Source organism: Trachypithecus francoisi, unplaced genomic scaffold (genome assembly GCF_009764315.1).
Source record: "Trachypithecus francoisi isolate TF-2019V2 unplaced genomic scaffold, Tfra_2.0 Lachesis_group12, whole genome shotgun sequence".
Taxonomy (NCBI): Eukaryota; Metazoa; Chordata; class Mammalia; order Primates; family Cercopithecidae; genus Trachypithecus; species Trachypithecus francoisi.
The window spans coordinates 69,688,340-69,708,243 of NW_022681457.1; the positions used below are offsets into that span (position 1 = coordinate 69,688,340).

A 19,904-nucleotide genomic window follows, 5' to 3' on the forward strand; every position below is an offset into this window, starting at 1 on the left:
AAATAAGTGACTGTCCCATTGTAAATGGGTGTGAATAAGAAGGGACAAGTAGACGGATAAAATCAGGCAGATAGGCCCACAGTCAGCCTGACCTGCATTTGAACTTAACACTGAGGTGACTTGGGACAAGTCTCAACCTCTCCAAGCCTTGATTTCTTTGCCTGCAACATGTTCCCACGGATCATGAGTCATTTGGCAGTGTTGTGTGACACGTGGATGAAATTAAAATGTGGGACACTTTGTAGGAAATCACAAATAATATTATTAATAAAAGCAGAAAAAAATGCAAGCCAGACTAGGTGAGACTTATCAGTATGGGGCTTGGGGACAACTCTGGAGTCACATTGTATAATTCTGGTGGTTTGGTGTTCCTCTAGACTTTTTTTCTTTTCTTTTCTTTTCTTTTCTTTTCTTTTTTTTGAAACAGAGTCTCGGCCGGGCGCGGTGGCCCAAGCCTGTAATCCCAGCACTTTGGGAGGCCGAGACGGGCGGATCACGAGGTCAGGAGATCGAGACCATCCTGGCTAACATGGTGAAACCCCATCTCTACTAAAAAAAATACAAAAAATTAGCCGGGCGAGATGGCAGTCGCCTGTAGTCCCAGCTACTCGGGAGGCTGAGGCAGGAGAATGGCGTGAACCCGGAGGCTGAGCTTGCAGTGAGCTGAGATCCGGCCACAGCACTCCAGCCTGGGCAGCAGAGCGAGACTCCGTCTCAAAAAAAAAAAAAAAAAAAGAAACAGAGTCTCACTCTGTCGCTCAGGCTGGAGGTCAATGGTGCAATCTCGGCTCATTGCAACCTCCACCTCCCACGTTCAAGTGATTCTCCTGCATCAGCCTCCCGAGTAGCTGGGATTACAGGCTCGTGCCACTGTGCCCAGCTAATTTTTGTATTTTAGTAGAAACAGGGTCTCACTGTATTGGCCAAGCTAGTCTTGAACTCCTGACCTCAAGTGATTCGCCCGCCTCAGCCTCCCAAAGTGCTGGGATTATGGGTGTGAGCCACCCTGCCGGCCTTTTCTTTTTTCTTTTTTTTATGGCCAGCTCTTACACAGAAATTTCCTCTAGACTTTAACTGTAGAGTAAAGCATATGTGGTTGTTACTCAAGATGTAGCTTCTGTCATTCTGTTAGCTTTTTGCGGCTGTCATAATATTCCAGTTAACACACCCTTCCATGCCTTATTACAGAAGGGATCTGGGTGAGGCCCAATTACCAACTGGATTCTGGAATCCGGAGTGGGTGGCCTGGGAAGGCAGCCCCCGTAAAAAAGGTGACTCACAAAACATGTTCCTGCTTGTCTACAGCCCCTTTACCGTCTCCTGAGAAGACCCCACAGCACTGACCCTGCTCCATTCCAGCCAGCAGTCCTGATACCCTACCAGGGCCTGGCTCCTGGCAGCTGCTGAGTTTGTTGAGTTGATTTGGAGAATGAACCAGAAGCCCAGAGAGACTAGATCTCCCTTTCTCTAGAGGCTCCAAGAACGAGAATTGAGCTTGGGCTCCAGGGCCAGCTCTGCCTCGGGTGGCCCATCACAGCCTCACATTTCCTGATGTACAGTGGTGGGGAGGGGGTCTTCAGTGGGGTCCTGTACATCTAGCAGCCCACAGCTTGGGTCTCTTTGGATCCCTGTAGGCATACCACACATGCCTCAACCAGCCAACAGAAACTGCCTGTCCCAAACCTCTCCCTCATTATCCCCCTTCACCACATCACCTCCCAACCAGCACCCCCAGACTCACCACTCACCATGCCCACCCTTCCCCACATCCTGTGGAATAGCACCCCATGAGCACCAGGTCCTCCTGCTCCCATCCTCACTTTATCCCAGGGCCTCTCCCTTCCATACCTTCATCCTCTCTAGTCTTTCCTGGCCCCTCTAAACAGGTTCTGCTCTGACCTCTGCCCTCCCTACTGATCCAGGGAAACGGTCATGGCCAGCATCAGGGGCCTTGCTGTCCTTATTGGGGCTCCATTTCCTGGCCTGGCTAACCACTCCTTTCTTCTTGACCTTTCCATTGGCACCCCCCACTGCCCTCTGCTGTCCGCTCTCCTCTACTGATGCCCCTTCCCCCACCTGTCCGCCTGTCAGTGGTCCCCAGAAGTCAGCCTCTATTCCTTTCTCTCTTTGCTTTGGCCACAAAATGATGTTCATGCCCTTGTCTTTGGCCCTGATCTCAGTCCTGAGCCCACAGCCTCTATATCCAGTTCCCTCCTTGGGGAGGCTGAGGCAGGAAAATTGACTCAGGAATGATCCACGACAAGCCCCATGACCAAAATCTCTCCCGCCCTGCCCTCCACCCTCAGTCCCTGATGTCTGCCCACCTGGGCATGATTCTAGACACCCTTTCACACACAGTCAAAGCCACCAAGTGCCCTGCTCTGCCTCGGGTGGCCTACCACAGCCTCACAGTCCGGATCTCTCCACGAGCCCCAGCATGTAGATGCTGAAGTCTCCGTGCATGTTACAGGTGATTCTTGGACTCATTTAAATTCTGGGGTCCTCAGAATAGGGACAGCCTCTAACTCACTTCCCATACCAGGGCCCCCAGAACTCCCTCTGCATGAAGTGGTGACTCAGTCCCTTCCCCATGGACTCGCTGCCCCAGAACCGGCCTGCAGTAACCCATGCCAGCATGCCAGGACTATCAATTTATATCCCAGGTAGATAATCTATTAGCCATAATCTCAGATGAAAGGAAGATTTTGCCCCTTATGCAGATCTAATCTGTTTTTGTCACCACCCTTGCCTGATAATGCAGGATTCCCTGAGGGCAGGGCAGAAAGCCTGGAGTTAGAAAGGGAAAGAACAGAATGTTCGAGATCACCCAGTCTAGTGTCTCCTTTTACACAGAAGGAAATGAGGCCCAGAGAGGGGCAGACACTTGCTCCAGGACTCCAGAAAAGCAACAGGGGCTGGGACAGGTCTCCTGATTCCCAAGCAGGGGCAGACAGCCAGGGGTCGAAGCTTGGTTCAGCATTCTCTGCTGCCTCTTACTGTGCTCAAAGGTCATTTTAGGGATGGTAGACTTTCTGGTTAGCCTGTTAAGATCCTGGGAGGGTGTGGGAAAGAGGAGTGGGGTGGGGAGGGAGGAGGGGCTTCAGGGGTTATCTCCAGTCAGAGATATTACAGGGCTGCAGAGTGGACCAGACCTGGTGGAGAATTAGGTGCTGCTGGGAGCTCCTGCCTTCCACAGCATCCCAGCTGCAGGGAGCCTCGGGGACTCTGGGCCGTGCAGAGTTGGGGGCATTCCCCAGAGAGCATCGCCATGGCCTGCAGGGAGCAGTTATCAAAGAATCAGGTCAAGTGGGTGTTTGCTGGCATTACCTGTGTGTCTCTGGTGGTCATTGCCACGATAGTCCTTGCCATCACCCTGCGGCGGCCAGGTAGGTGCCTCCCCCCATGCCATCCTAAGTGGCTTCCCGCATCGCTCGCTCCTTATCCCCACTTCTGACTTACAGCTCTGACCAGCTTTCCCTTTTTTGTTTTGTTTTTTTTTTTTTGAGATGGAGTTTCGCTCTTGTTGCCCCAGGCTGGAGTGCAGTGGCGCGATTCTTGGCTCATTGCAACCTCCGCCTCCCGGGTTCAAGCGATTCTCCTGCCTCAGCCTCCCAAGTAGCTCGGATTATAGGCACCCGCCACCACGCCCAGCTAATTTTTTGTATTTTTAGTAGAGATGGGGTTTCACCATGTTGGCCAGGCTGGTCGTGAACTCCTGACCTCAGGTGATCCATCCACCTCAGCCTCTCAAAGTGCTGGGATTACAGGTGTGAACCATCATGCCAGGCCGACCAGCTCTTCTTGAGCCCTCGTCCCTACCAAGCCTCATTCCCCACCGGCAGTTTTTTCTCTCTTCCATCCCCCAACCCTATATGACTTCATCCCCAGCAGAAAGTCCCGTTGGCTTCATCCCCAGCAGAAAGTCCCATTGACTTCATCCCCAGCAGAAAGTCCCGTTAACTTTTTTTTTTTTTTTTTTGAGACGGAGTTTTCACTCTTGTCCCCCAGGCTGGAGTGCAATGGTGCAATCTCAACTCACTGCAACCTTCGCCTCCCGGATCCAAGCGATTCTCCTGCCTCAGCACTGCAAATAGCTGGGATCACAGGCATGTGCAACCATACGGCTAATTTTTTGTGGGTTTTTTTTCGTTTGTTTTGTTTTTGAAATGGAGTCTCACTCTGTCGCCAGGCTGGAGTGCAGTGATGCAATCTCGGCTAACTGCAACCTCCACCTCCTGGGTTCAAGCGATTCTCCTGCTTCAGCCTCTCGAGTAGCTGGGACAACAGGCGTGCTCCTCCATGCTCAGCTAATTTTTGTATTTTTAGTAGAGATGGGGTTTCACCATGTTGGCCAGGTTGGTCTTGATCTCTTGACCTCCTGATCTGCCCGTCTTGGCCTCCCAAAGTTCTGGGATTACAGGCCTGAGCCACCATACCTGGTTCTTTTTTTCTTTTTTCTTTTTTTTTTTTTTTTTGAGACAGACTCTCACTCTGTCACCCAAGCTAGAGTGCAGTGGCATGATATCGGCTCACCACAACCTCCACCTCCTGGGTTCAAGCAATTCTCCCACCTCAGCCTCCCAAGTAGCTGGGATTACAGGTGGGCACCACCACACCAGACTTTTTTTTTTTTTTTTATTTTCACTAGGGACAGGGTTTCGCCATGTTGGCCAGGCTGCTCAAACTCCTGACCTCAGGTGATCTGCCTGCCTCAGCCTCCCAAAGTGCTGGGACTGTAGGCGTGAGCCACTGGGCTGGGCCAATTTTTTTTTTTTTTTTGGTATTTTTAGTAGAAACAGGATTTCACCATGTTGGCCAGGTTGGTCTCAAACTCCTGACCTCAGGTGATCTGCCTTCTTGGCCTCCCAAAGTGCTGGGATTACAGGCATGAGCCACTGTGCCTGTCCCCCTTCAACTTTTTTTTCTTCAGTTGCCTGAAGACCATCAGATCTTGGCTTTCAGCCCAGACCTTCCTCCTGTGCCCTTCTTAGGAGTCACACAAGCAACTCAAACTCAGCAGACTGGGCTGAGCTCATCTCTAAGCCCCAACAGCTGCTCACCCCTGCAGCCTCTCAGTGAAGGGCTCCTCAGTTCACACAGGTACCTGGAGTAGCCACCATGCCCCCACCTCGTGCCTGTGCTCCTCAGTCCTGAGCCTCGAGGGCTCTGCCTTTCCACCCTCTGTCCTCCATCCCTCCAGCCCTGCCCTCTGAGAAGCTTCGAAGTCTCCTCCTGGACCCCTCTTACAAGGTCTCTCTGCCTGCTTTTGTCAGCTCATATTAGCTCTGCAGCCCAGATCTTTCCAAGCAACCCTTGCTCGCTGCCCTCAGCACACACCAACTCCTTTGCTAAAGTTCAAGGCCATTCACAACCTGATCCCAACCTTCTTCCAATCTTATAATTTTTTTTTTTTTTTTGAGACAGAGTCTTGCTCTGTTGCCCAGACTGGAGTGCAGTGGCATGATCTGGGCTCAAAACACCCTCCGCCTCCCAGGTTCAAGCAATTCTTTTGCCTCAGCCTCCCCAGTAGCTGGGATTACAGGCATGGACCACCACGCCCAGCTAATTTTTGTATTTTTAGTAGAGATGGGGTTTCACCATGTTGGCCAGGCTGATCATGAACTCCTGAACTCAGGTGATCTGCCTGCCTCCGTCTCCCAAAGTGCTGGGATTACGGGCCACAGCCACTGCGAAGAGTTTTTTGTTTGTTTGTTTTTGAGACAGTGCCTCACTCTGTCACCCAGGCTGGAATACAGTGGCATGATCTCTGGCTCACTGCAACCTCTATCTCCTAGGTTCAAGTGATTCTCTGCCTCGGCCTCCCCAGTAGTTGGGATTACAGGCACATGCTACCAAGCCCATCTAATTTTTGTATTTTTAGTAGAGATGGGGTTTCACCATTTTGCCCAGGCTGGTCTTGAACTCAGCCTCCCAAAGTGCTAGGATTACAGGTGTGAGCCACCGAACCCAGCCTTTTTTTTTTTTTTTTTTCTGACGGAGTCTCTTTCTGTCATCCAGGCTAGAGTACAGTGGTGCGATTTTGGCTCACTGCAACCTCCGCCTCCTGGGTTCAAGTGATTCTCCTGCCTCAGCCTCCTGAGGCAGGATGTGAGACCACATCCGTCCAGCTAATTTTTGTACGTGGTTATACCACATACAAAATGGTTTCACCGTGTTGGCCAGGCTGGTCTCCAACTCCTGACCTCAGGTGATCCACCCGCCTCGGCCTCCCAAAGTGCTGGGATTACAGGCGTGAGCCACCACCACGCCCGGCCCCCTCTTCCAATCTTTCCACATTCCACTTTTATGTTCCATCTCTACCAGGTCAATGGCTCTTCCTTCAGGCAACTGCACTCTCCTGAAGCCAAGCCTTTGCTTTCTCTCTGTCTGGAATAACCTATTCTCCCTTTTTTTCTGTGAAATTTACACCCATCCTTCAAGTCTTCCTTAAGTGTTTCCTTCTCTATGAACCTACCCCCCTTTCCTGACTGCCAGGCTGGTACTGAGGCCTCCGTGGGCCCCAGGAGCCCATTCATTTCCCTCTATTGCAGCACCAGTGAGTCTGAGCCTCACCGTCCCTCTGCCAGATGGGGTATTGGACACAGTGGGAGCCCAGGGAGGGTCATGGGATGAACAACATAAGTCTTGGGCTGGTGTGAGGACAGACGCTAACAGCCCCTTGGGATTCCTTCCAGACTGTGAGCTGGAGGCCTGCAGCCCCGATGCCGACATGCTGGACTACCTGCTGAGCCTGGGCCAGATCAGCCGCCGAGATGCCCTGGAGGTCACCTGGTACCACGCAGCCAACAGCAAGGAAGCCATGACAGCTGCCCTGAACAGTAAGTCCAGCTGCCAAGACTGAGGCAGGCCAGGGCAGAGGATGGAGAAGACAGAGGGAGGAGAAGTGAGGATAAGCCACTGGTCACTGTGGTGGCATGACGGCTGTTTACATGTCTCTCCACACGAGGAAGTAGGGGCTCAGAGGGGTTAAGTGGCCAGCTCAAGGTTGTGCAGCTGATAAACTCGGAGTTTAGATTTAAACCACATGTCTGACTCCAAAGTCATGACTATACTGCCTTCTCTCCCAGCTACCCTTTCCTCGACCTGTCAGGGACCGACCTGTAAGGAAGCCTTTGCCTTCAAAGCCTCAAGAAGCCAGAAATCTGCACTTCAAAAATGGTTATAGTAACCAGTTGGCCAAGGCTCACGGTATGCACATTTCATACAGGTTCTCCTGGGACTGCCATGCAATCTGTTTCATGGGTACCATTTCACAGGAGAAAAATAGAGGCTCAGAAAAGTTAGGTGACTTGGCCAAGGTTACACTCTCCAAAAGCAGTTAAGCGAACATTGGAGCCCAGAGTGGTCAGCCCCAGAGTGCGCACTCCAAGCCACTGACCCCCACCCTCTCCTTCAGGGCTGTTGGGAAGCTCAGTAGATAACGTTCATGAATGTGCTAGTGAACTTTAAAGCAGTAGCTATAAAAGATGAAGGGAACAGTCCTCAAACCCGGACACGTTTCAGAAGACACAGGCTGCTGGCCCCACCCCAAGTGATGCTGAGGCTGCTGGCCCCGAGATCACATTTTGAAAATCACTGCTCAAGCAAACTCCTTCCATTTCAGACAAGGAAATTGGGGTCTGAGGGCTGTTAGAATGACCAAATCAACCAAAGCAGGGATCTTTTGAGGTCATTATTAATAATTATGCTGAAGCAACAGAAATACACCAGATGGCCCCTTATACTAGTTAAGCAAGCAACTCCATATAAATAATTAACACTTAGTGAATGCCTAACCAGGGATATTTTATTGTTTAATTCTTGTAGATGAGGAAATAGGCACAAAAAGGTCAAACAACCTTCCCAAGATCACACAGTTGGAAAGTGTTAGGGTGGGGACTGGAAGCCAGCAGTGTCAATTCACAGTCCGCACACAGCCACCATGCTCTCCTGCAGATGGGTAAAGCTGGCATGAGGAGGGCTAGTGACTGCATGTCCCCTTCCCTCCTGACTATGTGGCTCCCTGAGGACCAGGGCTGCTGCTGTGGCCATCGGAAACCAATCCTTTTATCTCATCTCTTGCTCCTTCTTCACTTCCCACCCTCAAGCAAGTCAGCCCCCAGGTTCAGCCTCTGGAAGGAAAGTCACACTTTTAAGGTGAAGAGAGTGTTTGTTTGTTTGTTTGTTTGTTTGTTTGTTTGTTTGTTTTGAGACAGGATCTCTCTCTGTCGTCCAGGCTGGAGTGCAGTGCCATGATCTTCGCTCACTGCAACCTCCGCCTCCCAGGTTCAAGTGATTCTTCCTGTCTCAGCCTCCCGAGTAGATGGGATTACAGGAGCCCACCACCACAACTGGCTAATTTTTGTATTTTTAGCAGAGACAGGGTTTCACCATGTTGACCAGGATAGTCTTGAACTCCTAACCTCAAGTGATCCCCCCACCTCAGACTCCCAAAGTGCTGGGATTACAGGCTTGAGCCATCACGTCCGGCTGAGGAAGTTATTTTTTTAAGCCAACACTAAAGGATGAGCAGGAGGTGCCGCAGTAACGTTGAGAGAAGAGTGTTGCCAGGCAACAGCCCAGAGATGGGGAGGACAAAACAAAGTAAAGCCTTGCTACCCAACATGTGGTCCGTGGACCAGCAGCACACACACACCTGGGGAGTATGTTAAAAAGGCAGAATCTCGGGCTCATGCCTGTAATTCCAGCACTTTGGGAGGCTGAGGCGGGTGGATCACCTGAGGTCAGGAGTTCGAGAACAGCCTGACTGATATGGCAAAACCGCATCTCCGCTAAAAGTACAAAAATTAGCCGTGCATGGTGGTGGCGCATACCTGTAGTCCCAGCTACTCAGGAGGCTGAGATAGAAGAATCGCTTGAACCCAGCAGGCAGAGGTTGCAGTGAGCTGTGATCGTGCCGCTGCACTCTAGCCTGGGCGACAGAGTGAGACTTCATCTAAAAAAAAAAAAAAGGCCAGGCGTAGTGGCTTACACCTGTAATCCCAGCACTTTGGGAGGCCGAGGCCAGCAGATCACGAGGTCAGGAGATTGAAACCATCCTGGCCAACATGGTGAAACCCTGTCTCTACTAAAACACAAAAAATTAGCCAGGCGTGGTGGCGGGCGCCTGTAGTCCCGGCTACTTGGGAGGCTGAGGCAGGAGAACGGCGTGAACCTGGAAGGCAGAGGTTGCAGTTAGCCCAGATCGTGCCACTGCACTCCAGCCTGGGCAACAGAGCGAGACTCCATCCCAAAAAAAAGAAAGCTGGGCACAGTGGCTCATGCCTGTAATCCCAGCACTTTGGGAGGCAGAGGCCGGCGGATCACGAGGTCAGGAAATCAAGACTATCCTGGCTAACATGGTGAAATCTCGTCTTTACTAAAAACACAAAAAAATTAGCTGGGCGTGGTGGCGGGTGCCTGTAGTCCTAGCTACTCGGGAGGCTGAGGCAGGAGAATGGCGTGAACCCGGGAGGCAGAGCTTGCAGTGAGCCGAGATCGCGCCACTGCACTCCAGCCTGGGCGACAGAGCGACACTCCGTCTCAAAAAAAAAAAAAAAAAAAAAGCAGAATCTCAGGCCCTGCCGCAGACCTAGTGATCAGAACATGCATTTTTACAGTCCCTGGGGGATCTATGTGCACATTAAAGTTGGAGAAGCTGGGTGCCTGGAACTCAGAGAATGAAGGAGAGTGGAACGTGAGATGAAATTGGAAAATCTGGCAGGCTCTGATTGTACAGACCTCAAAGACTATAATAAAGAGTTTGGGCTTCACATTCAGAGCAATGGGGAGGTTTTCTGGCCTTTTGTAACAGGAAGTGACATGATCAGGTACATGTTTAGGACACTCTGGTGGCTCTACAGAGAATAGACTTGCAGGGAAGCAGTGCTAGAGGTGAAAAGAATGGTCAGGAGTCAGGGAAAAAGCAGGAGAAAAGGCCCCTTCTGGCATCAGTTGTCTGTGATGCCGCAAGGGCCAAAAGCGACCCCTCTCCCCTCCACTACACTCTTCAAGTGTGAGTGCCCCTTGCGTGGTTTTCTAGAGACTGCTTCCCATTAGAAAGGTCTGCGCTCCCTACAAGACTGAATTCTCCAAGGCAGGAGTCAGATGTCCGCCCGATTGAGTTAACTGTGTGAAGCTAAAAGATAATTCTGTGTTGGTGATGATGCAGTGAGATGGGCAACCTTGTGTACTACAGGCGAGGACAGGAATCAGAACAACTTTTCTGGAAAGCAGTTTGATAACATGGGCTTTAAAAATGACCCCGTGGGCTGGGCATTGAGGGTCACACCTGTAATCTCAACACTTTGAGAGGCCAAAGTGGGAGGATTGCTTGAGCCCAGGAGTTCAAGACCAGACAGGGCAACATAGCAAGACTAATAGCAAAAATCAGAAACTACCAAAGCATCTCAGGAATGGGGGATGATCAGCTACATGGTAGTGAGCACCATCAACCAGGGCTTTTGAAGCTTTTTGTTTCTTTGCCTCGTTTGCTCTAATGAGATGTATAAAAAACGATCTGGAAATGTGTGATAATGTTGAAAAAAAACATAAAAACGTATAAATGCAGTGGAGTCTCAACTGTGTAAAAACTATGCATAGGGCCAGGTGCAGTGGCTCACACCTGTAATTCCAGCACTTTGGCAGGCTGAGGTGGGCGGATCATTGGTCAGGAGTTCTGAGAGCGGCCTGGCCAATATGGTGAAACCCCGTCTCCACTAAAAACACAAAAATTAGCCAGGCGTGGTGGCACACGCCTGTAAATCCCAGCTACTTGGGAGGCTGAGGCAGAAGAATTTCAAGAACTATTTGAAACTGGGAGGTGGAGGTTGTAGTGAACCAAGATCGCACCACTGCACTCCAGCCTGGGCGATAGAGCAAGACTCTGTCTCCGAAAAAACCTATGCATAGAAAAAAATGGGAGGAAAATCCATCAGAATGTGAAACTATGATGGAAGTGTGGGTGAATATTTTTCTCTTCTTCTGCTTTTCTGTATTTCTCAAATGTTCTGTAATTTGTAATGCTTTTATGATGAGAAAAAAAGTTTTCTTTTTCTGAAAAAAGGAACTGAGTTTTTGCCTCTTCCACAGGCAACATCACAGTCCTGGAGGCTGACGTCAATGTAGAAGGGCTCGGCACAGCCAATGAGACAGGAGTTCCCATCATGGCACACCCCCCGGCTATCTACAGCGACAACACACTGGAGCAGTGGCTGGATGCTGTGCTGGGCTCTTCTCAAAAGGGTAAGGGCCTCTCTGGAAACCCTCCCCGGGCCCCAGCCCTCTGGTCCTGGGGCAGCATGTGCAGAGATCCCTCACTGGGAAGCAAGTCCAGCCCTGACACGAGGTGCTCATTGCCTTGGCTTTGTCATCACAATGTTACAGATGCCCAGGCTCAGTGAGGACTAGGCGAGATGGGGAGCGTGTCAGTGCAGGTCCTGGTGTTCTCTCCTGGACACACAGGGGAGACAGCAGGCAGTAGAGTATGAACTGCAAAGTGTCACGCGTGCTCAGAGTGCTTCCCCCTGTATCCACAGAACTGGACATAACATGTTCAAAGCCCAGCCCCACCCTTCCCCTCTGCACCCCTTCACCAGTCACAGTCAGAATCCAGGCGTCACCATAACGCCTCCCTCTCCCTCATCCTCACGGCCTCTCCGTTGCTGCATCCACCAATCCTAACCCCTAACCCTGCCCCCATCTAGTTGCAGCCACATTGTATCTCTCCAGGACCTCCCTCCTCACCGGCTTCCTGCCCCAAATTCAGCCCCTCCAAGGCTTCCCTTGACTACCATGACCACACACACACACCTGAGGGATCTTTTCAAAACACCAGTTTTGTCATGCCACACCTCTGTGTTAACCCTCCATGGCTCCCCAAAATCCTCAGGAAAAAGTATGATCCTGGCCTGGCTATCAACATCCCTCTCTATCTTCCCAGCCTCATCTCCTCACCACCCTGAAAAGTACCGGGTCTTTCCTCTGCAGAGATTTCCTCCTCTACTCAAATGCACCTTCCCAGACGCTGAGTGACCTCCCTACAGGCTCTGGTGGTTTAGGACCCTCTGAGTCTACCCTGCTCAGGAACCACAGCCCCTTTTCAGCAGAGACTTCATTCCCAGCTGCAGCAGCCACAAGCCCAAGTCCTTACCTGGCCTTTGTTTCCTCCCCGCAGAAGATGGAACTCCTCTAGAGGCAGGCCCTTCTTCTCTGAGTTAGCTCTGTCTCTTTGAAAGGCCTTCCCCAACCCTGCAGGGATGTGGTGCTTGTCCTTCCGCCCTCCCCTGACTCCACAGCGCGCACGCGCGCGCGCACACACACACACGCTCTCTGCTCTCTGCCCAGGGAGTCACATCTTCCTGGTTCCTTCGCCAGTTCCCCAAGCCCTTGTCCCTTTCCCCACAGGCATCAAACTGGACTTCAAGAACATCAAGGCCGTGGGCCCTTCCCTGGACCTCCTGCGGAGGCTGACAGAGGAAGGCAAAGTCCGGCGGCCCGTGTGGATCAATGCTGACATCTTAAAGGGCCCCAACATGCTCATCTCAATTGAGGTCAATGCCACACAGTGAGTGTTTGCCTCTCTGTCCCAGCTGTGTCCAGCCCTCTTCTGTCAACACCTACCACGGATGGGGATCTTAGGGGACCTCTGAGTTTGTCTCCAGTCATACTATATATAGCTTGACTCCTTCCCCAGGCCTCATGAATTCCAGCACCGCTGCTCACAGCCCTCACGTACAGTAGTTGCACAGTGCTCTACAGCTTACAAAGAGACAACATAAAAGAAGAGAATGTCTTTGATCTGATCCTTACATAGCACTGCCAGGTTAAGGCTTTCTCCCCATTTTGCAGATAATAAAGCTAACAATAGTGGAAGCTCAATTCGTTCAATGTATATTATGTGTCCCAGAACCGTTTTAAGCACTTGACTTGCAGAACACCATTTAACTCTTACGAGAATGAGGTAGGTACTATTACTTCCATTTTATTAATGCAAGAACTATATTATAGAAGTTAAAAGACCTGCCTAAGTCTAGTAAGTGGCAGAGCAAAGATTCAAACCCAGGCCTTTCTGATTCTAAGCTCCAGGCTCTTTCCCATCCATCTCTTCTTCCATCGATCCAACCAGCCAGCAATCCATCCATCTAGTATTTATTATTGTGCTTCTCAAGCTGAAGTGCCTTCCAAAAGTAGCAGTTTGGAAAATGTAATCAATGACCCAAGATAAATATGACCTGTCTTCTTGGAGTGCTAATTTTACTCAGTAGGTTTTTTTTGGTGGGCAGTGGGTGGCAACATAATTTGCCTATTAATATTTGCATCTTTTGAAGAAGAAAAGTACAAAGAAAAAATTAAAATATTTTCATCAAGGCAAAGTTCAAATACAATTTTAGGCTGGGCACAGTGGCTCACACCTATAAACCTAGTACCCTGGGAGGCCAAGGTGAGCAGATCCCTTGAGCTCAGGAGCTTGAGACCAGCCTGGGCGACACAGCGAGACCCCATATAGAAAGCAAAGAGAGAATATATGAAGGGAAGAAAAAAAGGAAGGGAGGAAGGAAAGCAGGAAGGCAGGAACTTTTTTTTTTTTTTTTTTTTGAGACGGAGTCTCACTCTGTTGCCCAGGTTGGAAGGCAATGGTGCGATCTCAGCTCACCACAACCTCTGCTTCCTGGGTTCAAGCGATTTTCCTGCCTCAGCCTCCCAAGTAGCTGGGATTATAGCCATGCACCACCACGTCCAGCGAATTTTGTACTTTTAGTAGAGATGGGATTTCTCCATGTTGGTCAGGCTGCTCTCAAACTCCCTACCTCAAATGATCCACCCGCCTCAGCCTCCCAAAGTGCTGGGATTACAGGCGTGAGCCACCGCACCCAGCAGGAGGGAAATTTTTAAAGAAAACCTGAGAAACTTCAGAGACTCCCAGCTGGCAGAGCTCAGATTCCCACAGGCTGGGGCTCTGAGTCAGTTTCCTGTCTATAAGTGGATGTTTAAGAAGCCGGCCCTGCTAGAAGGGATGCTGTCTATGAGGTTGAGTTACCTGCCCAAGATCAGAATCAGGATCTGAACCCAGACTTCCCTGACTCCAAAGTCCATGCCCAATTTATGGAACCTGAAACAAGCCATTCTGTTCTTTGGGACTCTGCTTCTGACCTTATCGTAGATCCAATAGGCCCTGCCACTCCCTAGCACTGTGATGAGAACCCAGAGGAGAGGAAGGGGCCGCCGCACCTCCATGATACCAACATCTCTGATTTTTTTTTGCAGGTTCCTGGCCCTGGTCCAGGAGAAGTATCCCAAGGCTACCCTGTCTCCAGGCTGGACCACCTTCTACATATCCACATCCCCAAACAGGACCTACACCCGAGCCATGGTGGAGAAGATGCACGAGCTGGTGGGAGTGGTACCCCAGAGGGTCACCTTCCCTGTGCGGTCTTCCATGGTGCGGGCTGCCTGGCCCCACTTCAGCTGGCTGCTGAGCCAATCTGAAAGGTGAAAACCACCAAACCCACCCCCACCCTCCTGGAGGCACTGATACCCCCAGCAAGATCCCAGAAGCTCATAGCTGGAAGGGTCTTAAAGGTCATTTCGTCCAACCCCTGCTGGTGCTCATGCCGTCTACAGTCCCTGCTTTCTGCTTGCATACCTCTGGTGACGGGCTACTCACTACCTCCTGCAGGAGCCTTTTCATTGGTGGGTAATTCTCTGCCCTCTGGAAAATATTTATACCAAGACACAATTTGTCTCCCCACAGCTTCCTCCAATGGGAGCCAGCTGTACCCCTGGGGCTACACAGATTGTGCCTTCAACCCCTGCGCTAGGATAGCCCTACAGGAATTTAGAGACTTCTCTGCCCCCACTATCCCCCCTACCTTCCACAGTACTCCCAAAGCTGCCCCCTCCCCCTCTTGATGCCTGACCTACCCTTCCACACACTGCCCCATCTGTCCTGCCCCTTTCCTAAGACAGGACTCAGAAATAGACACTGCAAATGAGGAGGCAGGACAGGCTCCCCCTCCCTCCTGGGCCTCTGCTTTCTGTCATCTTTCCTGAATTCCTTCTGGCTCCTGCCCTTGGGAAGGGGTAGGACTCAGGGAGAAGTGGCGGGTGGGCGACTGGAGGACAGATGCTCTACCCTGGGCCCAGCTGACATCCAGTTCTGAGCACAGGAGTGGGGCTGAGGGTCTTGCTGGGCTCAGACAGGCACTGAGTCAGCTCTCGTGGCCCCAGGTACAGCCTGACGCTGTGGCAGGCTGCCTTGGACCCCATGTCAGTGGAGGATCTGCTCTACGTCCGGGATAACACTGCTGTCCACCAAGTCTACTATGACATCTTTGAGCCTCTCCTGTCACAGTTCAAGCAGCTGGCCTGTAAGGAGAGAAACTGGGAAGGGCGGTGTGGGCTGGATTCTGCATGGGGCAGCACTTGGTAGGCACTGGAGCAGAGCTGGGCGGAAGGGATATCAGAAGGGGGAAGGCCAGGATGGGACAGGAGGCAGCTGCATTTTGTGTGCCAGGCCTTGGGATGGTATGCTAAGCTTCAAACATACATTTTATTTTTATTTGTATATTTTTTTGAGACATAGTCTGGCTCTGTCACCCAGGCTGGAGTGCAGCGGTTCAATCTCAACTCTCTGCAACCTCCGCCTCCTGGGTTCAAGTGATTCTCCTGCACCACCACACCCGGCTAATTTTTGTATTTTTAATAGAGACAGGGTTTCACCATGTTGGGCCAGGATGGTCTTGAACTTCTGCCCTCAGGTGATCCGCCCCCCTTGGCCTCCCAAAGTGCTGGGATTACAGGCGTGAGCCACCTGCCTGACCCACACATTCATTTTATAGAGAAACCGAGGGATTCCATTTTATAGAGAAACAGCGGCTCAATACAGTCACTCAGCTTATATGTGGCCCAGCAGACAGGAAACCAGCAAATTCCAAACCCCCCATTATTTCCCTTGGTGCACAGCTCCACTGTGGATTACTCTAATGCTTCAGAGGCCTCCACTGTATTTGCTTAGCAGTGATCAGATGTCATCATCCAAACCCCTCATTCCCTTGTCCCCAAACCCAGAAGAGCCGCAGTTAAGCCATCTCAAAAGGGGCCCCTCAGACTCTGCATTCCTGCCATGGAAGCCACCTAAGCGAGGGGGAAGGATACCAGCTCTGGGGCCAGGCAGACCTGGTCCCATCAGGTTCTACTCCCAGCAACTTTGCTTACTGCTTATAAGACCTTGGGCAAGTCACTTCTTCTAGTCTACAAAACAAGGAAATGAGAGCTACTTGGCAGGGTGCCATGAGGTTTAGAGAGGATGCCTATAGAGCTGTGGCCTACAGAAGGTGTTCCATGAATGGCAGCCGCTTCACTTTGGCAATCTGGGGCCCCACAGTGAATGCCACACGGAAACCAATGTACTACACAGGAGGCAGCCTGATCCCTCTTCTCCAGCTGCCTGGGGATGATGGTCTGAATGTGGAGTGGCTGGTTCCTGACGTCCAGGGCAGTGGTAAAACAGCAACAATGATCCTCCCAGGTAAGGTCAACCCTTCAACCCCGGTGCTCCTAGCTCATCTGCAGGGATATCCTTTGCTTGGGGCAGGTAACACCGGTCTCTATTGCCATGACAACATGGGTTTATTTACACCATACTCTGGATGCAAGGTGGGGCAGGGTTGCGGGAGAGGGAGAGGGAGTACAGTGATGTCAAGAGCACAGGGCTCCTGGCCTTCAGACCAGTCCTCAGCCACAGTGCTACGGGCAAGGCCGGCACCAGCCCCCAGACTGAGTCATGGGTAAAGGCCAAGAGCTGAAGCAAGAGTTTCTCATGCACCAGGCACATTTATAAAGCAACCTATCCACCTGGAGCCCAAAATTGGGTTGACAGATTCCAGAGAGGCAAGGTCCTTGATGACTCCATAACTCCCACTACCCCTTTAACAAGGGACTCTAACACCTATGATAACCCAAATCCTAAACCCTGTTGCCTCTGCCGCCTCTTCCAGACACAGAAGGCATGATCCTGCTGAACGCTGGCCTCGAGGGAACTGTGGCTGAAAACCCCGTGCCCATTGTTCATGCTCCAAGTGGCAGCATCCTGACGCTAGAGTCCTGCCTGCAACAGCTGGCCACACATCCCGGACACTGGGGCATCCATTTGCAAATAGCAGAGCCCGCAGCCCTCCGGCCGTCCCTGGCTTTGCTGGCACGCCTCTCCAGACTTGGCCTCTTGCATTGGCCTGTGTGGGTTGGGGCCAAAATCTCCCACGGGAGTTTTTCAGTCCCTGGCCATGTGGCTGGCAGAGAATTGCTTACAGCTGTGGCTGAGATCTTCCCCCACGTGACTGTGGCACCAGGCTGGCCTGAGGAGGTGCTGGGCAGTGGCTACAGAGAACATCTGCTCACAGATATGCTAGAGCTGTGCCAGGGGCTTTGGCAACCTGTGTCCTTCCAGATGCAGGCCATACTGCTGGGCCACAGCACAGGTGGAGCCATAGCCAGCCTGCTGGCATCCTCCCCCCGGGCCACCGTCACAGTGGAGCACAGCCCAGCTGGGGGAGACTATGCCTCTGTGAGGACAGCGCTGCTGGCAGCCAGGGCTGTGGATAGGACCCGAGTCTACTACAGGCTGCCCCAGGGGTACCGCAAGGACTTGCTGGCCGATGTTGGCAGAAACTGAGCACCCAGGGGTGGTGGGCCAGCGGACTCCAGGGCGGAGGCTTCCCACGGGGAGGCAGGAAGAAATAAAGGCCTTTGGCTTTCTCCAGGCACTGTATGTGAGTCCTTGGGGGCAGGATGGAGTGGGAGTGGGCATGATGTGGCCACTGAGGGCATCTAGAGGGTCTGGAGGCTGGGGGCCAGATCATTCCGGTTGTCCAAGAGAAACTGCTCGCAAGCCTTGAAGGTGGTGTAGAACTCAGAGGAGAGGCCGGCCACATTGGTAGTCACATAGTTGAGAACACCTGGGGTAGCCTGGTTGTAGTAGGACACCTGCAGGGTGGGAAGCCAGGCTCAGGGGGACCGAGCTAGGGGAGGGTACTGGGAAGGGGTGGGAGCCCAGTGGGCACAGGCTGGTGGTGAGTCAGCCTTGCTTGTCTTCTGGGAGGGCAGAAAATTCAACCCAGCTCCCCAGGGTCTTAGATTACACAGTTGGCCAGCATGGCCTCCTCCAGCTGATCTCCCCCAACCCTTCCTGGGGCGCTAACAACCCTGGCTTCCCGCCACCACACACCACATTGTCATCATGCATCTTCCCCGCCAGCCAGAGGCCCTGCTCTGAATCTTGGCCATAGAGACACATGAGAAATTAGCCCAGGGATGGTTCTGAGGTGCTCATGGGTTCAAGCATATGAAATCAGCAAACATCGGCTAAGTCTCTGCTGAGTGAGTCTCAGGGCCCGGCTGCAGGGCCCTAACAGAAGCTGTGCGTGGGGAGGCTGCAGTACCCCACCCTCGCTTTCCCTCAGCCTCCTGCCCATCAACACGGACTGCACTGCTGGGTTTTATGGGCCCTGAGAGCCCATATAAAGCCTTCCTAGATGAGAAGGGCTATCCAAGGGAATGACGAGTGAGATGGAATTTCAGTTCAGAAACCAGGCCTTCTGACTTCAGCACCCAGAGCTTTTTCCAAGACCATGCAGCAGCCTCTGACTTACCTCTACACAGATGAGATCATTTTCAGTCCCTGACACTCCAGGCTCCCCCAGGCTGGAAGGGGGAGCCTGCTGGGGGGCCCAGCTTTGGGACTATCCTAGCCCAGTAGTGCTAAGCTCAATATACGTGTGGTGTTGGGGTGGAGCCAGGCTGGGGGCGTGGTGAGGGGGACCGGCCTCACCTTGGTCAGCTGGTCCCCCTCGCGCCAGAAGCAGAAGCCTGAGCAGAGGGTTTCTCCGCGTCTGTACTCTGGTGTCTCTTGGTGTGTGGGCAGCGTGACCGACCTCAGCGCGATGACATAGGGGTCCCTGAGTGAAGGAAGGGTAGCAAGGGGACAGGGGTCAGCCACAGAAGAAAGTGGGGGCCTGTTCTGCCCAACCAAAGCCCAGACCCTGCCCCCTCTGGCACGGATTCCTCACCAGGGGATGCAAGGCACATCGATTCTTAAAGCCCCGATACGGGGCTCAGGGCCAGGCTGGAGGGAGGAGGCGCCTGTGGGTTAGCACCAAATTCACCAGCAGCCAACCTGACTCCACAGTGGACTTTCTGGAAAAGCCACTCTACTTCAACACTCAGGGGAAGGCTCGTGGGCTTTGGGATCTTTTTTCTGTCCCTGTCTCTCCAGCAAAAGAGATGTTTAGGCCCTCCAGCCCACACAGGGCTGTCAGAGGGAGGAGGCCAAGGAGGTGGCCACCCAAGAAATATCCTGTCCAAGGCCTGCATCAAGGCAGCCTAAGCCACCCTGGGCAAGGGCAGCCCTGCTGTAGGGAATGTGACAAGAAGGGAAGTGTGTGCCCCTGTCCCCCATTTTACCCATGGTAAAGCCACAGCAGCCCAGAAAAGTCTAGTGGTGCCTGGGGCCCCACAGCCAATGGGAAGCAGAGCTCTGGCTCCAGGCTGATGGCCTTCCCTGGGAGGGAGATGCGGCCACCCTACCACTCCGTCCAGTTGTGTCTCCCACCCCACAGCAGATAGGCACACACCCATTGTCACAAGGCTTCCGCCTCGAGGCCAGGATCACGAAGTCCTGTGGCTTTGTGTGACCTCCAAGGGCAGGGCTGGTGACGTGGTAGATGGCATCGTCCTCGTCTACCTGCTGCACTAGCTCCACACTCCTGTGGGGAGGTCGGGATCTCAGGGCCCCAGGAAGCTTCCAGCTCCCATGCAGGCAGCCGGTGCCACGGTGCAGCGCCTGAACAGCTTCTGTGGTGGGATGTCACCCCCCGTACTGCTCAGCAGGGACCAGTAGGAAGGCAGCA

General features: G+C 52.4%; 3 protein-coding genes across 7 annotated transcripts in view; 1 reads left to right on the forward strand and 2 right to left on the reverse strand.

Annotated features, from left to right (window-relative positions):
- MROH7 (maestro heat like repeat family member 7) overlaps window positions 1-13,451 on the reverse strand; it is a 91,888-nt gene extending 78,437 nt beyond the window's left edge. For 2 of the 3 annotated variants that reach the window (XM_033226258.1, XM_033226252.1), the window contains exon 1: window positions 12,152-13,449. The gene's annotated coding sequence lies outside the window, so the exon portion shown is untranslated. Of the gene's footprint in view, window positions 1-12,151 lie in introns of all 3 variants that reach the window. The other variant, XM_033226243.1, reaches the window with a different exon arrangement.
- FAM151A (family with sequence similarity 151 member A) lies at window positions 3,113-17,762 on the forward strand. 2 transcript variants are annotated; one of them, XM_033226262.1, is made up of 8 exons: window positions 3,113-3,386; window positions 6,696-6,839; window positions 11,092-11,244; window positions 12,406-12,565; window positions 14,266-14,490; window positions 15,229-15,368; window positions 16,385-16,528; window positions 16,998-17,762. In XM_033226262.1, exons 1-8 carry the CDS (start codon window positions 3,269-3,271, stop codon window positions 17,669-17,671), a joined length of 1,758 nt encoding a protein of 585 aa, XP_033082153.1. In that variant the 5' UTR covers window positions 3,113-3,268; the 3' UTR covers window positions 17,672-17,762. The 2 variants fall into 2 exon arrangements, with proteins under 2 accessions (XP_033082153.1, XP_033082154.1); XM_033226263.1 differs by lacking the exon at window positions 3,113-3,386 and adding an exon at window positions 5,023-5,100 and having other exon boundaries at window positions 16,998-17,754.
- ACOT11 (acyl-CoA thioesterase 11) overlaps window positions 16,609-19,904 on the reverse strand; it is a 61,938-nt gene continuing 58,642 nt past the window's right edge. For both annotated transcript variants that reach the window (XM_033226260.1, XM_033226261.1), the window contains exons 14-16: window positions 19,629-19,760; window positions 18,827-18,953; window positions 16,609-17,982 (exon numbers count right to left, since the gene is read on the reverse strand). In XM_033226260.1, the coding sequence (XP_033082151.1) occupies window positions 17,827-17,982; window positions 18,827-18,953; window positions 19,629-19,760 (415 nt within the window). In that variant the 3' untranslated portion in view covers window positions 16,609-17,826. The remainder of the gene's footprint in view (window positions 17,983-18,826; window positions 18,954-19,628; window positions 19,761-19,904) is intronic.

Coding starts and splice junctions, on each gene's coding strand:
- FAM151A (XM_033226262.1), top strand. CDS start 3,269: ATGGCCTGCAGGGAGCAGTTATCAAAGAATCAGGTCAAGTGGGTGTTT. Junction 12,566..14,265: donor ATTGAGGTCAATGCCACACA/GTGAGTGTTTGC, acceptor TTTTTTTTGCAG/GTTCCTGGCCCTGGTCCAGG. Junction 14,491..15,228: donor CTGCTGAGCCAATCTGAAAG/GTGAAAACCACC, acceptor TCGTGGCCCCAG/GTACAGCCTGACGCTGTGGC.